The sequence below is a fragment of the Coturnix japonica genome, chromosome 11 (assembly GCF_054131305.1).
Source record: "Coturnix japonica strain WE chromosome 11, WE-NBRP24, whole genome shotgun sequence".
Lineage (NCBI taxonomy): Eukaryota > Metazoa > Chordata > Aves > Galliformes > Phasianidae > Coturnix > Coturnix japonica.
Genome location: NC_140673.1, coordinates 19,135,676 through 19,153,902, shown reverse-complemented (window position 1 = coordinate 19,153,902; position 18,227 = coordinate 19,135,676). Strand labels below are relative to the sequence as shown.

At 37.3% G+C, this 18,227-nt stretch overlaps 1 protein-coding gene across 2 annotated transcripts in view; it reads left to right on the top strand.

The window, feature by feature from the left end:
• Positions 1–18,227, top strand: part of ST6GALNAC3 (ST6 N-acetylgalactosaminide alpha-2,6-sialyltransferase 3) — a 235,205-nt gene that overhangs the window by 160,562 nt on the left and 56,416 nt on the right. The window contains exon 4 of one of the 2 annotated variants that reach the window (XM_015870357.3): positions 16,639–16,746. The exons of the other annotated variant lie outside the window; for it this stretch is intronic. Within the exon in view, the coding sequence (XP_015725843.1) occupies positions 16,639–16,746 (108 nt within the window). The remainder of the gene's footprint in view (positions 1–16,638; positions 16,747–18,227) is intronic. 2 annotated transcript variants of the gene reach the window in all.

The following is an 18,227-nucleotide window of genomic DNA, read 5'->3' as shown; positions in this document are numbered from 1 at the left end:
CCTTTGTTACTCAACAGAGGCCATTATCACCAGATTTGTTTGCACCAAATGGAGCTCTGAAGGATACTAGTGGTAAGAAATCAGAGAGAATCTCTCTTCTGACACTGAAGAAGAAATAATAGTAATGTAAGAAGTAATACTAGTCCTAAAACTTGCTTCTCTGCTCCAGTGGTTTTATGCCACAGGTTTAGAGATTACATGAGCAGCCTCACAGTTATGATTCTGTTGAAACCCATGGCAAGACACCTGGAGCACTGTTCAGAGCAGTTAGCAGTCATATCACCCTATATATCATGATTAGTTTGGGACAAAGAACAGATGTCATGAGAAAGAGATGGATTCCATGAATATGGAGTGGGTGTCAGTTGTAGCTGGTCCAAGCTCTGAGTTCTGAGCAGTATTGGTAAATAGTGATAAATGTGAAGGGGTGGTTTCCTAGGTATTACAAGCTTCAGGAAGACAGAATGGAGTTGTCATCTATCTGACAACTAATTTTTATACATGAGGGGCTTTTTGTGAATGCTTTTATTCCGTGATGTGTTTTTTCATCTGTTTGCTGCCAGGCATTCACTATGAGATTTTAGGCTTCCTGATTTATGAAGGGACAGCTTTGCATTTGGTATGGAAATAGTCCAGCAAGGTAAGCCATGTTTCTGCATGGAAAGAAGGTGAATTCACGGCTAATAGTGAATACTTAAGCCCTGTTTTTCAGGCAAATGAATATGGGCAAGAATATATGACTTTTCTCTGAGCTATGTCTGCAGAGCTAGTTGTTTGATGTTGAATTTCAGTCGATGATTCCTTTTCCTTTCTGTAGTTACTGCATCAGGAAAAGGAGAGCTCTAAAAGCCAAAGAGAGGAGGAAGATACTCCAAAGGAAGTTGAACTATTGGTCTTCTGAGCCACCCAGTGTATAGATTTTTTTGGCTTACAAAAGACGCATCAGTCACACCTCAGTTCAGGATAAAGTCTAGGCTGTTTCTGAGACTTAGTGTCATAGCAGCCAGTAATAACTGTTCCACTCTGTACAGTGCAGAGATGATGTTTCACTGGAGATGCCAAGGTGTAAGCACGGATTAGTTCAGCTGACCTCTTCTTGGCAGATTTCTCAGAAGGTGTAAAATAGCTGAGCAGACCCCGTGGGAATACTTTTAGGATTTTAAGGATTTTATACTTCTGTTTTAGAACCAAATTAATTAATCGTTGTTTTTCCTCCTTCATATCACTATGATACTTACTTTTATTTCAGAAGAAACCAGTAGGGTTATATAGTATAGTTCCATTATTCAAAAGTTTTAACTGGAATTTTTCATACTGTTTTGTTTGTGGAGTTTACATTTCTGCCTAATACTTATTTTAAAGTGTCTTTCCTATAGACTTTCACAATTTTTTTCCCTCTCTTTGCAAGAAAAAAAACTAGGTTTCACAGCTTCTCAATGCAATTTGCAGTATTATAGTATTGGTGTTGTTTTCCTCCTGAATATTTCATGTCTTCTATTGGAACTTGGTAATAGGCTACAACTATATTTTTTCTTTCAGCAAGATTTGCATATTGCAGGTGAGGCTGAAGCTCATTTGTGCATGCCATATAGGTTAAAATTAAGATATTGCTTCCAAATGATATATAAATCCTGTAATGAAAAAGGTCATTTTCCTTTGGCTTTGATTGCTTGCCCTTTCCAGAGCAGGAAATTTACATTTTTTAAGATTTATTCAAACTTTATTGAATAGAACAGTTTGGAAAAGAAATGCCAAACCACTAGGAAACTTAGGCCAATTCATTGAAGGAAACTCTGCATCATTTTGGAAGATAGGGTTGAACAATATACTTCTCTTTTATATTTCTTGGTTGTAAAAACCTGGATTCTGTGCCATGGCAGTCATTTTGATGTCTATTTTGTAGTAGATGGGCACTTGTTAGTGAGAAAAATTGTACAGTCTGTACAATGAGACACAATGAAAGAGGATTTACCAGGGTTTAATCTTATTGATAATTCTTTAATTCAAAAATTTCTGTATGCATCCAAGACCTGAATGAAGGTCTTCTTTGCGTACCAAAACTAAGCATACATCCCCTTAGTTATTTATGATGATATATGGAATATGCATTCCCTCCTAGGGAGTTGTCAGATCCATCATGTCTGCTTGAAGTTCAGGGGAAGAAGCAGACAGCGATTTTCTCTTTCTAAGCAGTCATCTCCATTTGCTATTCCATCACAATTGTGTGATTACTGGCACATTTCCCACCTGTAAGAGTGACATCCAGGGACAGCAAGGCAAAATTGTACACAGGTGGTCATATTGTAAATACCCTGTGGAGTGTGCTGTATTTAGCTGTTGTTTCATGCAACTTGTGCTTACCAAACACACTGCCTTCCTGTTGTCCTATAGTCTATAATGCATATTTAATACAATTGATTGAGAGTTAGATTTATCTTTAGCTGATTTGCTGCTGGTCCTATGGGACTGATCATACGAATGTGAAGACAATAAGCACTACAGTTGACTTCAGTGGGAGCAAAAGGAAGCTGTTTGGGTATCACTGATAGCTTGTGTGTGCTTTCTTTAATAAGTCAGAATGCACACTGAATTTACATGTGTTAATTCCCCAGTAAGCTGTTTGAACAGAATCTGAAAGGCTCCTACTCCTTTCATAGTGCTACATTTAAGGTAACTGAATAATTCTTTGTGCAAATGCTAGCTCTTAGTAGATTGGCAGCTGAGGCCGTCAGTCCAGGGTCATTTATATATGACCACACTACAATGTAATGCCAGACCAAACCCAAGGGGAGATCTCAAAGAACGTATGTGACTTAGCCCAGTTTATTTTTCTTGAAGATGTTTAGGATCTGCATTGGGTGTTTGGATTTTGCTGCTAGAACTGTGGGTTCAGTAACTTGTATGGTGGTGATAAACAGTTGGAGAGGTAACATCATCTAGCACATAGCAACATTCAGGCAGTGGCTGACATGCTGCTGAGCTTGAGTGAAGATGACAAGTAAACTCAGCATAGTTGAGCCATATAGACCTAACTTTGTTCACCTGAGTCTCAGCCCTTTGGTTTCTTAAGTGGTAGTTCTTACCCTCAAATACCTTGCATAATGCTGAGGTCTCACTTGTGTTCATTATAAAACAGCTTGGAAAGGAGAATTTCAGCAATGTATGTTTCAGTTCCAGAAAACAGCATAAAATCCATTTTTTCCCTGTGGTTAATTTTCGTGCACTCATGCAATACAGAATTGCATTTCATGAAATTTATGCATTGGTGATATAAGTTACAAGGAGGAGATAATTTTGCATTTGTTATGCCTTTGTTTCAGAGATTCTTCTTAAGGGTAAACACCAGCAGTCTCTAGGAAGCTAAGTCAAAGCTCCCTCCCTGGGGAAAATGAGGTTTGTCTTGTGTGTTCATTTTCTGTGGTGGTTGAGGGCTGGGTGAGATAATATTTAGCATCTTTTCAAACACTGTGCTATACAAAACTCTTCCAGATGCTTTTAACAGCTTCTATAAACCCAGTTTAAAGGTTATGGAGCCTGTCTAGTTTACCTCACAGTTTGTGAGGCAGAAATGGGCAACTTACTCCATTGTGTTTGAAAATAAGCCTGGTTTCTAATTTTTTACATGCACTCCAACAAGTCATGTAAAAACACAAAGGTAAAACAAGACAAAGCATCACTCAGGGCTCATAGGGGAAGCGCTTGCAAAAGTCAATGGCAAGCTTGCATATCCTCAGCTGAAGATGTTCTCTCTTCCTTCTTCACCTGTATTGTTGTTCTCAGGTACAAGAGCTTTTGAACATGAAGAATTGTTGAAATTTATTGTCTGAGTCATTTTAAGGAATGGCTTTCATAAAACAGTTTAATTTATATTCTTTCTCCTACCAGTAAATTTTTATTTCTTCCATCCTGTTAGGAGCAAATTGAAAGAAAACAAAATCGTAATGTCACCACTAAAATCATTCAGCGTTTACAAAGAGTGATCCTCAAGTATATAAAAGATAACTCATTTGCTGCTTCTTATAAGTATAAGGAATACCTGTGACAGATCTCATTGCAGTGTATGTCTATGGTATCAGTGAATCAGTTAGCTTCATCTGTGAGTATACATATACACCTGTAGAAGCAGTGCATGAGAAAGTATGCTGAATACTGAAGAATGAATGACAATACTACAACATAAAGAATAATTACATTACTCTAAAATAGCAAAGTCCTGAGCAATGCTAGTAAACCTATGAGATGTCAGATGCCTGCATTGTTTCATATGGTAATAATTTGTGTATCCGTGTAGTTTTCATAATGATAGATGGTTATAGATAATTACAGGAACGGTTCAAGTAGAAATTAGCCATTTATATTGAATAGTTTCCAAATGAATAGTTTAGGGTAGTGGATTTTTCTGTTTTTGCATTTCTGAGATATGCACTTTCTTTCTAACCCTGGCTTCTTATCACAAACCTACAGCCATACAACCTGATCTCATCAGATCTAAAGTTAAACGTAGTCAGATTTGGTCAATACTTAGATGAGTGATTTCCAAGGTAATTCAAGAATACATTAGGAAACTGCTCTATACCAGTATTCCTCCTTTGCCAGCACTGAACAAGCATCTCCCATCTCACTGGGAAGTTTGCTTGGTACATAGCTCTTTATCCCTGTCATAACTTGTCCTTGGTCACTGCTGCACCATTGTACATTTTCCACACATCCCAAGTGGATGAGTGTGTCTGGGTGTGTTTAGTCTACCAAGAACCTTTGGAGCAAAAGGTACTACATAAGCAATAGTGGCAGCTCAGAGACTATATTAATATCTATATTAGCATTCTTTAAACCAGATTTTAATGTATACCAACATAATGTCTATTTTGAAGCCTTTGGTTCTGTTTCCTTGTCAAAAGTTCTTCTGCATATAACAGTGATGTACCCTTTCAAACAGCTAGATAGACCAGCATTTCCACTATTGTCCTATGTAAGACAAAAGAAAATCATGGCTTTTTATTATTATTATTCTTTTGTAAGCTGTCATGTAGTTCGCATATTGAATTTAACTGAGCTGGACCTGGCTGTGGCAGCTTGAGGCTTCTGTCTGCTTTTATTAGAAGCCAGTTGGGGTCACATTTCTTGACCCAAGTACCCACACAGAGTGAAATTTTCTTACACCGCAGAGACTTTTCTGTGTAACAGCTGCAGTTCTTCCTTTCTTGGGGAAAATCTGAGAACTGTGGTAGAAAATCCATACATGAGGACTGAGTATCATAACAGCTATGAGCTGTGGTAAGGAATTACCAGCTTGTAATAGTCAAGCCATAAGATAGCACCAGTAAAGAAGTAATAATAATATACGCATATATATTTTTTCATGAACATTCTGGGCTATTTCCTTAGTCTAAATGAGGATGCTTATTTCCCAAACCACTCAAGCACAGGGAAGTTTTCTCATGACTTTTAAATTCAGGCACTGCTAAGGAGGTCCTATCTGTACAAGTTTAGAGAGGTTTTGTTAATATCAAGCTCATCTGAATGTGCCTGTCTTTGTGCCTCTGTGAGATTTCATATTGCATAATATAACGTTCTTCATGGTTTTAATTTTACTTCAGAATGGATCTCTTTTATGTCTGCTATTTAGCAGCCTTGCTAGAGTCACTGAGCACAAGAAATACAGTATCTACAAGATGCAGAAACTGCTTTCTTCCTCACTCTCGTGTAATAAGTAATGGATGGTTTGAAGAAAAGATCTTTACTTTGTGCTTTACCTATTCATGTGTAGGATTTTGATTTCATTTGAAATGAAAGGCGTAAAACTCAGGTCTGAAAACTAATAGAATTTCTGCATTTACTTGCTGATCCATAGCCTTTAGGTTAGATTGTGTGTCAGCCAGCAGTCGGCTTGTTGAATGAAGCAATACTTTAAAACTAAAATGAAAAGATCTCTGTTATATGTAGCCCGATACCAGATATGGAGGCAGATTTCTGGTGGCTTATTATTGGAAATATTTTCCAGCGTGTCTGATAAGCGAGACTGAACAAGCCGTAGGAAGTAGACCTAATCAGATAGTGCTGACTTGCAGACCAGAAAAAAAAAGAAAAAAGAAGAAATATATTTTGCCTAAGTACCTTACCTTCTCTTGTCAAGACTGAAGACAGAATATCTGCTAGTTGCAAAAGACACTGTTTAATTGCTTAAAATCTACCACAAGCAGATTTTTCCAGGCAACTATTTTAAGATTGAAGTTTTAAATGGATTGAGTGCCTCTGTATACACATTCACGTTCATACATGTCTGGAGTAAACATGCCATCTGGGGCTTCTCCTTCCTGTACACTTGGAATTCCTAATAAGGTTTATTTTGTGAGGAAAAATCAATAAATCATTTCAGCTGTCCCACACTTTGTATAACTAATTGTAATTAGTATAATGTCTTTGTTGGCAAGGGCTTATCAGGCAAATAGCATGAAGAGGAAAAGAAAAAGCCTCATAAAGAATGATGTTGTTTTGTAAAGCTAATTGTGATGCTATCTCTAGTACTGTGTGTGATTGAACTGTTAATTTTTAAGCTGGTATTCGTGCCAGCAATGTAGCTATTAGTATTACCTGAGGTTCTCTGTAACATAACTATATAATCGATTTTTGGCAGTTTTGAGTTTTGCAATTTGATTCTGAATAAATATGGTCTGGAGTCACGTGCAAGTGGGCTGTAGTCAATAGTTGTAGTGAATCAGCTTGTTCTAATGTTTGTAATGAAAATCATCCAGGTATGAGTTCTGTAAACTTCTGTGTCCTGAGCTTTGATATCTAGAGAACAGTATTGGCCTCCTGTAATGTATGCTGTCAGGTGTGCAGTGCTGTGAAGAGCTGCTTGCCTGCACAGCTTCAGTGGCAAAGTATCCAAATCTTAACTTTATAAACCAGGAATCACTGAAGATATGATGTCACTCAGAGCAGTATTTTATGTTGAAGAGTAAACAGAGTATTTATTTACAATGCAGAGGACGTTATCTGGTTTTGTGACGGTCCTCATCACTTTGTTTAACAGAAAATATCATATCACTAGCTAGTTGAACTCTTTACCATATTTGATAATTTGGCCTTAGCTTTCACTGACAGTGAGCTGGACAGATGATTAGTCCTATAATCCTTGAGTTTACCATGATGAAAAAGCTCGATTTTGTAAGACTCAGAAAACCAGTTTGCTACTTCAGTTAATCACAGGGAAGCTGTAAAAATCCTTCTTTGGAGCATTTATCCCAGCTTCCATTTGTACAGTTGCCCTGTTACCTTCCTGTAGTCTACACAGTGAGTATGGGGAAAAAATATTCTGTTCAATACTGAAGGAACAAAGTGGACTAGAAGGGAATCTACCCTGATCCATAGGTCCTTCTCTTATGGACTTCTCTGTGGCATATTGTGGGTTCTCTAAATAGTTTGATGCGTTGTAATTTTTGTTGTATAAATGTCTGAGGAAAAAAATGTATGATTCTTTATCTGTCCTACCTTATCTGCCTTGTCTGCAATCAAGGTGCAGCCTGTTCAAGGTTGGTGACCTTGCCCATGGAAGGAGGGTTGAATCTAGGTGATCATTATGGTCCTTTTCAACCAGGCCATTCATGACTCTGTGAAGGTGCTGCTTTCAAGGTAAATACTCATCTCAATGGCTGCAGGCATCTGGTCTCCAGACAACCCTATTGCATAATGACAGTGGGTTTTGCTGAACAGAATGGAAGAGACAAAAGCTAATCTTGCATGTTGTGAGGGTTTGGGACCTTATATTTCAAATGAACCCTTAATTAGACTTCTACATCTTCTGTCACAATGAGCAATGTGGAGAGGTGCCCATCAGAAAGCCAGATGTTATGTAGACAGAGCTGTGAAGAAGGAAGGGAATGCTTCAGTAGCTCAAAGGCCAGGACTATTTGATTCTTTCAAGGTAGCTGTACAGTGGTGAGTTTGTTAGAAAGCAGAACATCTATATATGGGAGTGTTTTATTAAATTTTACATTAAAAAAAAAAAAAGACAAAAAATATTTTCCTTTTCTATGTTAAGGAAAAAGTTAGTCTGGAGAAAGTTACAGTAGTAAAGAGGAAGGTAACATCTGTGTTAATTAGCAGTTCATCTTCAAAGCTTGACTGATGAGATACATTATGGCCTCTTGCATTTGAATTAAAATTCAGATCCACACAAGTTCTATTTTTAACTCCTTTTTCCTACATCAGAATAATTTGTCTGGATTGAAGATTTCTTTTTTTTTTTTTTTTTTTTTTGCTGAAAATATTAATGTTCCAAATCCTAGAATGATTTTTTGGCTTGTACAAATAGTATAGACAATATGGTTCACTCTTTCTAGTTCTGGATCTGAGTTTATAAAACCTGGCTTTGTAATACAATACTGTAGGCAAATTCTATGGAACAGGAGTAGAAGGTCTTGCATTCTGCCTGCTATACTTGGTGGAGAGACTTTAGCATGAATGTTAAACTACTACTTAGGTACCATTGGGTGCAGTGTCTTCCCCATTCAGATGAGCAGATTTAGGGTATGGATTCATGTTAGCTCTTCTTTTATTTTCACTGTAGCAATAAAACAGTATACCATTATTATAGCCTCTGTTCCCATCCCAGTGTCACGGACTTACAATGTGCACCTTTAGAAAGTTGTCTCTTACTTTTTGCTTCCAGTACAGGAAAACTAATAGAAGTTGTTTTTATGAAAAATGTGCACTGCTTTCAGCCAAGGTCAAAGGAATTCCCTTCAGTTTCTTGTCTGGGCAGATAAGAGCTAATCAAGAAATTTCTTCTGTGTTCACCTACAATAGGTTTCACTAAAATATGCAGCTAGGAGTAGTAAGTGTCCTTTAATACCAAAAGAAAAGGGTGGGAAAGCCTGCCTAATTAATTCTCTTCGGGGATTCTGGATTAACTGCAGCTCTGTTTAGTTTACATCCTCCCTGGAGAATAATGTGCAGACTCAAGACAGCAAGCGTTGATTTAAATGTAGATACAGGAAAACATCAGTGTTGTGGGTTGGTTTTGTTTTGGGTTTGTTTGTTTTTTCCCCACATGACACACTTTTGAGTTTTGATTCATTTTTAGTTACAAACAATGAAAATATAAATCGTTCTCCACTCCCTTCAGTGTGATGGGAAAATGCTAAACCAGAGCTCACCAAACTGGCTGTGGGTTTCTGAGGAAAAGAAGAATGAATAAAGCTGCCCTACAGAAGTCACAAGGGCTGCAGCCATCAATTCCCATGTCACCAGTCATCAGGGATGAGCTCTTTTGAATGAAGGCTTTGACCAAACCAATGGAAAGTGGACAATAGTGGGACAGGAGCATACTGCGGTGCTTACCCCTGCAAGCATAACTAATTGTACTGTAGAGCAAGCTTTAAACTGGCATAGGACAGAATAGCTACATTTCCTGATGAGTTCAGAGTGGAGTGAATTTTACTCAGATGATTTCCAAAGAGAAAAATGACCACATAAAGATGTCAACATTTTGGCCCTCAAATATGCTGATGTGAATTTAGCTTCCTGTCAGCTTCCTGTCTTTACAAATATAGTTGTGTAGTTGTGTTGGTTATTAGTATGATTAAAAAAAAAAAAAAGAAAAAACTTAAAAAAAATACTGATCCATTTTTCAGTGACATTTAACACGTGGATCTCTTCTGACTTAATCATCTATTTGCTTGTCAAGTAAATCCAAGTGCTAATGGAGATATGCAGAGCCATGCATTTCAAGTTCTCTTTCTGCACCATACACATCCTCTGGGCCTAGGTTACTGGTAATCATGCATGAGCAGCTTGACTTCTGATCCCAGGTGGCAGCTGCAAGCAGGGCACTTTCAAAAGACATATTTTACTAATAGCTTGAGCACATACAGTGGCATCAGCTGTGCCTCAGACCAGTTTCTACTTATGAAATGGAAATGAAGAAAAGTGTTCAAAAGAAAACAAGGCAATACGTATTCCTGGAAACGGGACGATGAGGGATGAGAGTGCAGAAGAAAAGAAAATTGAGGTCTGTTTGTTGGGTCTTTGAGTATGGCTTACTGTTCTCTAAGTGGTCTGCACCAAGATCACAATTTGTATCTGAAGAGTAAGTATGGGCTGCAGAAGCTCAACAGCTGTAAGAAATTTAGTTAGCAATTCTTGTTCTCTACAGGGAATACCACTCAACATGAAAAGAGTAGCATAGGCTTTGCAGTAAGAGAACCAGCTTGAAAATAGTGCATATATATTGGAAAGAAGACATTAATGTAGCTTCTAGTCTAGTTCATTAGTCTGGGTCCTTTCCTGGGCACTTTGCAGCAAGCTGGACCTCCATAGTTATGATTGATAAACAGGAATTCTCTTTTTCTCCTCTGAGCTCAGCAGCACAGGCATCTGAAGAGCCCTGGATGAAATAACTTCCTTCTTTTGCTGCTTGAGTTCACAGCTGAGCTGAGATTCATCAAAGTCAGGTCAAGAAATCAGAAATAAGGAAAATACAGAAGCCTGAGCAGCAGATGTCAATTTCTTTAAGTTGATCTTTTCTTTTCCTCCTTTGTTCCAGGCTTCCATGTGTATATTGAGTAGAGCAGAGAAAGAGAGGAAAGAAAAAAAATATTACAACAGAAAGATGGGGATTATATGCATAAGTTGCTTACCAAAGCAGATGCTGTGTGGATTTCAGTCATTGCAGTAACACATTCCTCCTTAATTCTCATTCTAATTCAGCAGCATCATTTCTATCTTTTTTCAAGGCCGTTTTGACATTGGAATTAATTTTTACATCTCCTTTTCAGTTCTCCTGGGCTGGTTTGGGACCCAGGAGTCACCTTTTCATGTGTTCTCATAGCAAATTCAACTGAGATGGACTCTTGCCCTCTTCCTCTGTGTTCCATTAGTGCAATATGCATACAGGGAAGATCTATATTTTCTATAGTTCAATTGGACAGTATGCAGCTTGACTGCAGTTTATTTTCAGGATTCTCTGTAAGGATGTAAGGATGGTCTGCCAAGACTTCGGGAATGCAGGTGGGCATCACATTTCCACTCTCAGGTACGCCATGTTGGGCACAGTCACTGTCTGAATCTGGAATGTGTTCTGTGCTGTTCATAATGCATTCCACTTGCTTAAGCTTTGCATGAAGCCATACACAATGGATAATAAAACATCTGTCCACATATAAATGTTTCACTTTTCAGAATGACCTGAAGCACCATGTGGGCCTTTGAATGTGTGAGACAGCCTGCTCACTGCTTGAGGGGCACGGCTGTTTATTATTAGATGTCCTGCATTGTTAGGAATGCAAAGCAAACACATGAGTGCACGCACACACATGCAGAAGAATGAATAATTATGATAAACAACTGCCTAACAGGTATCTTTGTAATGCAGAAACAGCAACCATTTTTACCAAGTGAAATCAATTCTCTGTGCTGGCGCCTGGCTCATTGCTCTTCTTGTGCTATTTTTTCTGCAGAATGTATATAATGAAATTATTAGCAACAAAGCACCGAGTCAAACAGAAAACAGAATTAAATCTAGGCAATTGCTAATGCTTTTCAGCATTTAGGGTCTTAGCCTTCTCCTGTACTGGATTTATTTCCTTTCTAACAGCTTTCTGGAATGAGAAGTAGGTATTCTTCTCAAAGAAGAGGTGCACAGAAAACAAACCTTGCTGTTCTCTGTGAGTTGGGGGCATTTTGTCTGTTAGCTCATTCTAATCGGGTAGGTACAAATCCACTCTTGCTATGAAGAGAAAGACATAGACTGAATCTGATCTGTGGAATGTTTAATTTGGCAAAGAAGAATTGTTCAGCAGTTACATTCAGAGCTCCTTCATCAGAAAACAAACAAAACCAACAAAACAAAGAAAAACAGAAATCTCAGTCAAGATAAGTACGATGGCAGCATTAATTTGGTTAGTGTAGAACTGAGTAATGGATGACCAGTCTGTCCTAGTAGGAAATCCTTTTTTATTGTTTCTAGTTGTAAAAAAGTAGACTGTTATTCAGAAACCTGTTGGGAGAAGAAGAGCTGGAAGTCTTCAACATTTGTTTTAAACCATTTTCAACAAATCTTTTAAGGTGCTGAAGGACCTCTCACGTTATTAACCCTCTACTGATTGCATTACAGAACTCTTTGCTTAGACTAATACCTTTATTTATTTACTTATCTGACAAGCCTGACAAGATGCTATAAGTAAAACTGCTGGTGATTCAGTAGTTTTAATAGGTGGGTCAAATGAGGATCCGAGTCTATAAACAGCAGTCATGAAAAGATGTGTTTTCATCAACTAATTGGCCTGGAGAACCTTGTCATTTCAATCTGTCATTGTTGAATTCTGTTTTACTGCAATATTTTGAAACGAGTCAAAAAACTTGTCTGGTTAATCCTTTGGGCTCCTACTTACTTAACAGCTTCTTGAAGTCCTAAATTTCTTAGATTTTCCCCTTAATTAACACTCTGTAATGACCTTCTGTGCTCTTTGATTTCTCCGAGAAAAGAATAAAAATAAGCTCCTAAATAATGTTCTGGAATCAGACTGACATGGAATTACTTGTCTGCTGATTGTCTCCACCTTAATAAACATTTTTTTTTTTTTTTCAATTTTAAATTTTAACACAAATCTCCTCACTGGAAATTACAACCCACTGAACCATAGAGCTAGAACTGATTCTCCATGTAAATGGCCCGGAACAACCGAATAAAGAAGATAACCTCTATGGTAAAATCAGAACTCAAGTGACAGCAAAAATTGTACCCGATTTGAACTCACATGCACTTGATCATTAAAAAAATATACCTTCACTTCCCTCTGATGAAAGAAGGAACCGGTTTTCCCTTCGTTTATTCTACATCAAAGCATGGTTATAGGTGTCAAGATGAATTTCAGTCTGCAGTATTTTTATGAGGCATTCTGTACTTGATCTTCTTTATATCCATTTCATATGCTTTTCGTAGAATATCGGAAAGCAAAGGTAAAAGAACTGTCTAATTGCCTGTATTTAAAATTATTTTTACTTACATTTTTTTTTTTTTATCCCACGTGACAAGTCTAGTAATTCTAGATATGTTTTTTACCATTTTCTTGTAAAATACAGAAGAAAAGTCATAACATATTGTGTGCAACTAGAGATAAAGTGCAAATTATATGTTCTGCCATTTGCAAATAACTAGTAATCTTGGCACTTTTATATTATGAGATAATGACATGTTAGTTAAACTCGCACTAAGAGCAAGATAGACAAGCATATACTTTGTTTTAAGTGTCTTAATTAAATTGGTTTAATTGGTCTTTTCAGTTGTTTTGATGTTAAGCGTATGCTGGATATTTAGCAGAACGAATTACGTCCCAGTAACACTTCTTTAAGAATCCTTGTAATGTAGGGAGTACGCAAAGTAAACTTTCCTTTTCAAGGAAAACAGACAAAGTAACTTTTTTGTGAGCATTGCTTTTTTCTTCCTGCACCCAGCTGTTAATCATGTCCCGAAAGCAAAATCATCCTTTTTTAAATGCATTCTATGAAAAATAGTGCATTAGTTTCTCTTCAGCTGTTGAGACAATTTCTTGCCTAGATCTGGTGCCCCATTAATTTTACCGTATAAGAAAAAGTCACTCTGAGCCATAGGGAAGAACTTTGAATTTGCTGTGTGTGCATATATCACAGTAGATTTGCCTATGCTATTTTCTTGTACTTCTACAGATGACGCTTAGCGAACTCTTATTTCCCCTATTTGGAGATGAATGTTCTTTTACCTTCAGATCTGTGCAGTAACACAGATGCTATGTATGCTATTCTTTTACTTCTTGTGTAAAAGTAAAATTTGAAGTTTCTATGCAATTACTGTAACAAGAGGAGCTCTCACATAGGACTCAAAAAGCCGTGGCTTCAAAAACCAACAAAAAACCAACATGTAAAAATCTCCTGTAGAGAAAGAAATTGCATGCATGGTGTTAGCATAATAGCAGGGGCTGAGACATTGCTTTGCACTACAGTTTTATGGGATGATATTTTATAAGGTATTCCAAGATTTATGACTTTTTAAGGACAGCTAAAATTGTTTTCACACTTCTAATATTGCTTTCATTGGAATTTTGAAAGTACGTTTACAGTATCAGATTGAATTCTAAGGTGTTACCAAATCATCCAGAGTCCCACTGCTTAAGTGTATTCCCTCATATTCTTATGTATCTTCAGAGGAAAAAAAATGTTTTAAAACGCACAATCTATATTCTGTCATGTACTTCATCTCCCAGGGAAGGTATCTAGAAAGTCACTCTGCTGTTTTTATTTATTCTGCCACTCTAGTATATGGATGAGAAGACTAAGGTTTCGGTGATGTTAAAACAGGACATGAAATATTGATTAATTCTTTTTTAAAATTCTGTTTTTCTCCTGAGTATAGCAAAATTTAGATGTTATTGTCAATATGGTATTCTACAATAAACATCCATTATTGGAAGGATCCTGATCTTCGTAGTGTTTTATAAATGGTTATTATGATTATAATGGCTTTGAAAGTTCAAGGGTAGTGTTTTGGTGCAAGAGGAGGAAGCAAGCTAGAAGCAATGCAGCTTTTTATCATGGCAGGATGCTATTCTGAACTAACATGAAATAGGTTGGGAATTCTCTTTGAGAAACATTCTGTTTGAAGAAATGGAGATCCTAAAGGAACAGCAAGAAAATGTACAGTTTTGTAGCTATATGATGTCAAGTAAAGAAATACAATTACAATTGTTCTCCATCAAAGGAAAAGTGAATATGTAACTCCCTGCCTTCTGTTCCCACTGGGCATTTTCAGCACTAAGTTAACCCTGTATTTCTCACTTCCAGAATGGTCCTTTACTCAATAAAGTCAGTTCAACAGGAGAGCTTCCACAAGGAAAAAGACTTTTCAGGAAGAGTAAGGATAGAAGTTCACTCTAAGCTGTGAGGGATGCTAGACATGGGCAAGGAATGGAAGATGTAGCCTAGAGTCCTTTGAATGTTCCTGTGTACAGAAGAGCTTTCCTGGAGTTAAGATAGTTGTTTTTCACTGAAATAAAATTTGTTTGAGGAGATAGAGTTTCTTTAGGAGTGTAAAGCTCATGGAGTCTGTCTAATTTCCATAATAGTAAGCATTCATCAGAGCAGGAATTTGAATCTCAGTCTCATATGCGTCAGATAATTGACATTGCGACTGTTGTACATGTAGACTTTTACCCATCTTCTTAGTATTTTGTCAGACTGCAAAGAGAAGGATCAAGGAAGTAGCAGAGAATCTGAGCCAAAAGCCACTGATTGGCAGATTTACCCAAAAGTTACCATGGTACAGCCATAGAATTGAGAAGCGCCTGAAGTTGCTTCCTCTGTCTCACAGAAATGCTAGATTTTAGAGGCTGGATGGGTTGCTACAGGATATATATAATTTATTTGTTTTGTTTTGTTTAAATTTTTTTTTTTTTTTTTTCCAAATGAAAGCTTTATTCCAGCACCAGGATGAAAATGTTTTCAGAAGATATTGTTGCTGGGAAAAGCTGATTTGCACATAGACCTACATGGGAGTTCTTTTGCAGCCAAACTTAATTGAGTGCAAACCTTAGGTTACTTTAACTTATGATGGAGAACAGACTGTTCCCTGCTGTACCCAGAGCCAAAAGCTGAAGATATAGCATAAAACTAAATTATCCCCTCCTCTCACTTACAGCAAGCTTTCTCAGGCTTATGAACTAAACCCTGGGCATTGACTTCTTGGAAATTGGGCATGTTATTTATAATTTCAAAAGAGTAACTTTTGTTGATTTCAATCAAAATGAAAGCCGTACATGTGCAAAGCAGGATTTCAACCAGCTTATAAAAGTTGAGTGTTAAGTGAGCTCTTATTCCTTATGAGGTAAAGCACTGTGTAGAGTGCTTGCTCAAACTGTATGTGTAGTTTTGTTGACTCCCTGTCCACCATTGGTAGCATTTGTGTGAGTAAAGTCTGTAATTAACAATGTACACATAGCCAATATGTGAGTCAAATCCTTGAGCTTCATCTGTTCTCACTCATGCAGGTAATACTTTTGGACTGATTTAATGGAACTGGCCATTTCAGCAAAGGTTATCAATTTAGGCACTGCTCTCTTCTGCTTTCTCTTTGCTTGGTCGTCTTAATGATAGCACAGGCTTGTGTAAAGCAATGGGTAAAAAGTTTTGTTTTCCAAAGCATCGTGTTAGATGGTTTTCCACCAAAATGGCCTTAAAGCTTTAATCTCAGTGTGAATTTTCAGGCAGGGGATATAAAATTTTGCTTGTGAAAGAGCATGGTGAATACCCACATACATGCAGCTCAAACTCTGCCAGTAGTTTGCTTTCTGGTGAACGTAATCTTATTTTACACACTCAATCGTTATCTTTTGGATGTACAAATAAATACTTTTCTATCTAATGGGAGATGCATTGTTTGACTTCAGATTTCAACGTGGAAGGTTTTTTCTTCTGTGGACAATAGCTTGAGGCCCCAAGCTGGCAAGAATGAGAGTCTATCTATAAATAATTCAAAATAATTGTGTAGTTTTGACAGATTGTCAAGTTGCTTAATGTCTTTTGTCCCAAGTAATAGATTACATTTCTTTGATAAAGTGTTGGTAATTTCTCATTGCAATTTATTTTCTGTATGTTGTATTCTTACAGAGTCCAGTCAGGTTCATATCTCAGTACGGGTTGGTTTACCTTAATTTTGGCTATGGATGCCTGCTATGGAATTCACGTCTATGGGATGATAAATGACACCTACTGCAAGTAAGATCACAGGAAATTATTTTTGTGCATTTACAATGCTGATGTCTTGTCAAAATTTCACAATTGATTTTAATATCATAAATCCCCCCAAAAATGTATCAGGCAGCCATTTCCCAGTGTTTTGCATTGATGTGAGACTATATTGTCAGCATACATAGTACTGATATGGCATTTGTTGTTGATAAAATAAAAACATTTACAAAACCTAACATCAGATGTCATAAGGAACTATTTTTAATCAAAGATCTTCTGCAGTTTCTGAATTAGCTGGAAACAAATCATGTTGCTATTCTGACATAATGTACTTTACTGCTATAGAAGAAATACTAATATGTTAGTTCTCTGTATGCCAACTACATCTGGAAATGAAAGAAACTGATTACCCTGGATAGTTACCTGAAATTACATTCTACCACCACTGAGCAACCTACTTGAACTTTCTAGTTTATATATGGCTTGTTTGGAGTAGTAGGGGGTTTCTAATTAGATAATAAAACAAGTCCTGCAGGCTTTATCACAGTAAACTGACATAAATTCCAACCAACTTCTGTTAGTGACCTTACAGTGACAATGGATTAATTCTATTGTCAGAAGTATAACTAAAAACACTATTTTAAAAAGTCCAAGTTAAATGCTTGAATCTACAGTGTAAGGCAGCAAAAATAAAACAGTAATTCCTAATTTACAAAAGCAGATGTCGTAAACAATAAGTGATGTTAATCTAAGCCTATTTTTCTGTACCCAGGCTGGTTCATGTCCTGCATGTAACCAGTGCAGAGGGTCCCCAGCTCCTAGAGTAAGGTCATGCAGACCCTCACTTCATATTCTGCATCACTCCAGTGTGGCAGTCATTCTGGTAGACGAGCCCCTAAAAAAGGCTTTTGAGTCACAGCTGTTTAATTAGGATATCATAAGTGAAGAGAGAGACGTTTTAGAATTTGCAGATCCCACTGACTGAGTCATCCAGATGGAACGAACATATGTTGTTCTTTGTTTATGAAAACACACTAGGTGCCCCGAGATGAGGAGTGACAGAGCTAAAGTTGTCCTCACAGAGTTCAGCTGAGCTGTCACTGCATAGCCAGGATGTACAACCACTTAATGCCATGGATAACACTTAAGTCTGTTGACAGCAGATAAGGATGGGTTTCCTTAAAGCTGCAGTTCTGCCTGCATCACCTACTTGGAATGTAGGTGATTCTAACTACCTTATTCATCCAGCCCAAGGACTAGTCTCAAGATTTTGGACTAAATCATAGAATTACCCAGGTTGGAAAAAACTTTGAAGATCATCAAGTCCAACCGCAGCATAACCAGAACCCTAAACACTTTCCTCAGGAATGGAGCTTTGTGGACTAATAGTTCCTCAGGCTCAGACTAAATGTGCAGCAACCAGAAGATCTGTCCCCTCAGCTTCTTGCTGACTGACAACACCAGCATATGCTGAGATGCATTTAGCTTCCTTTTCTGAAGTACAATTC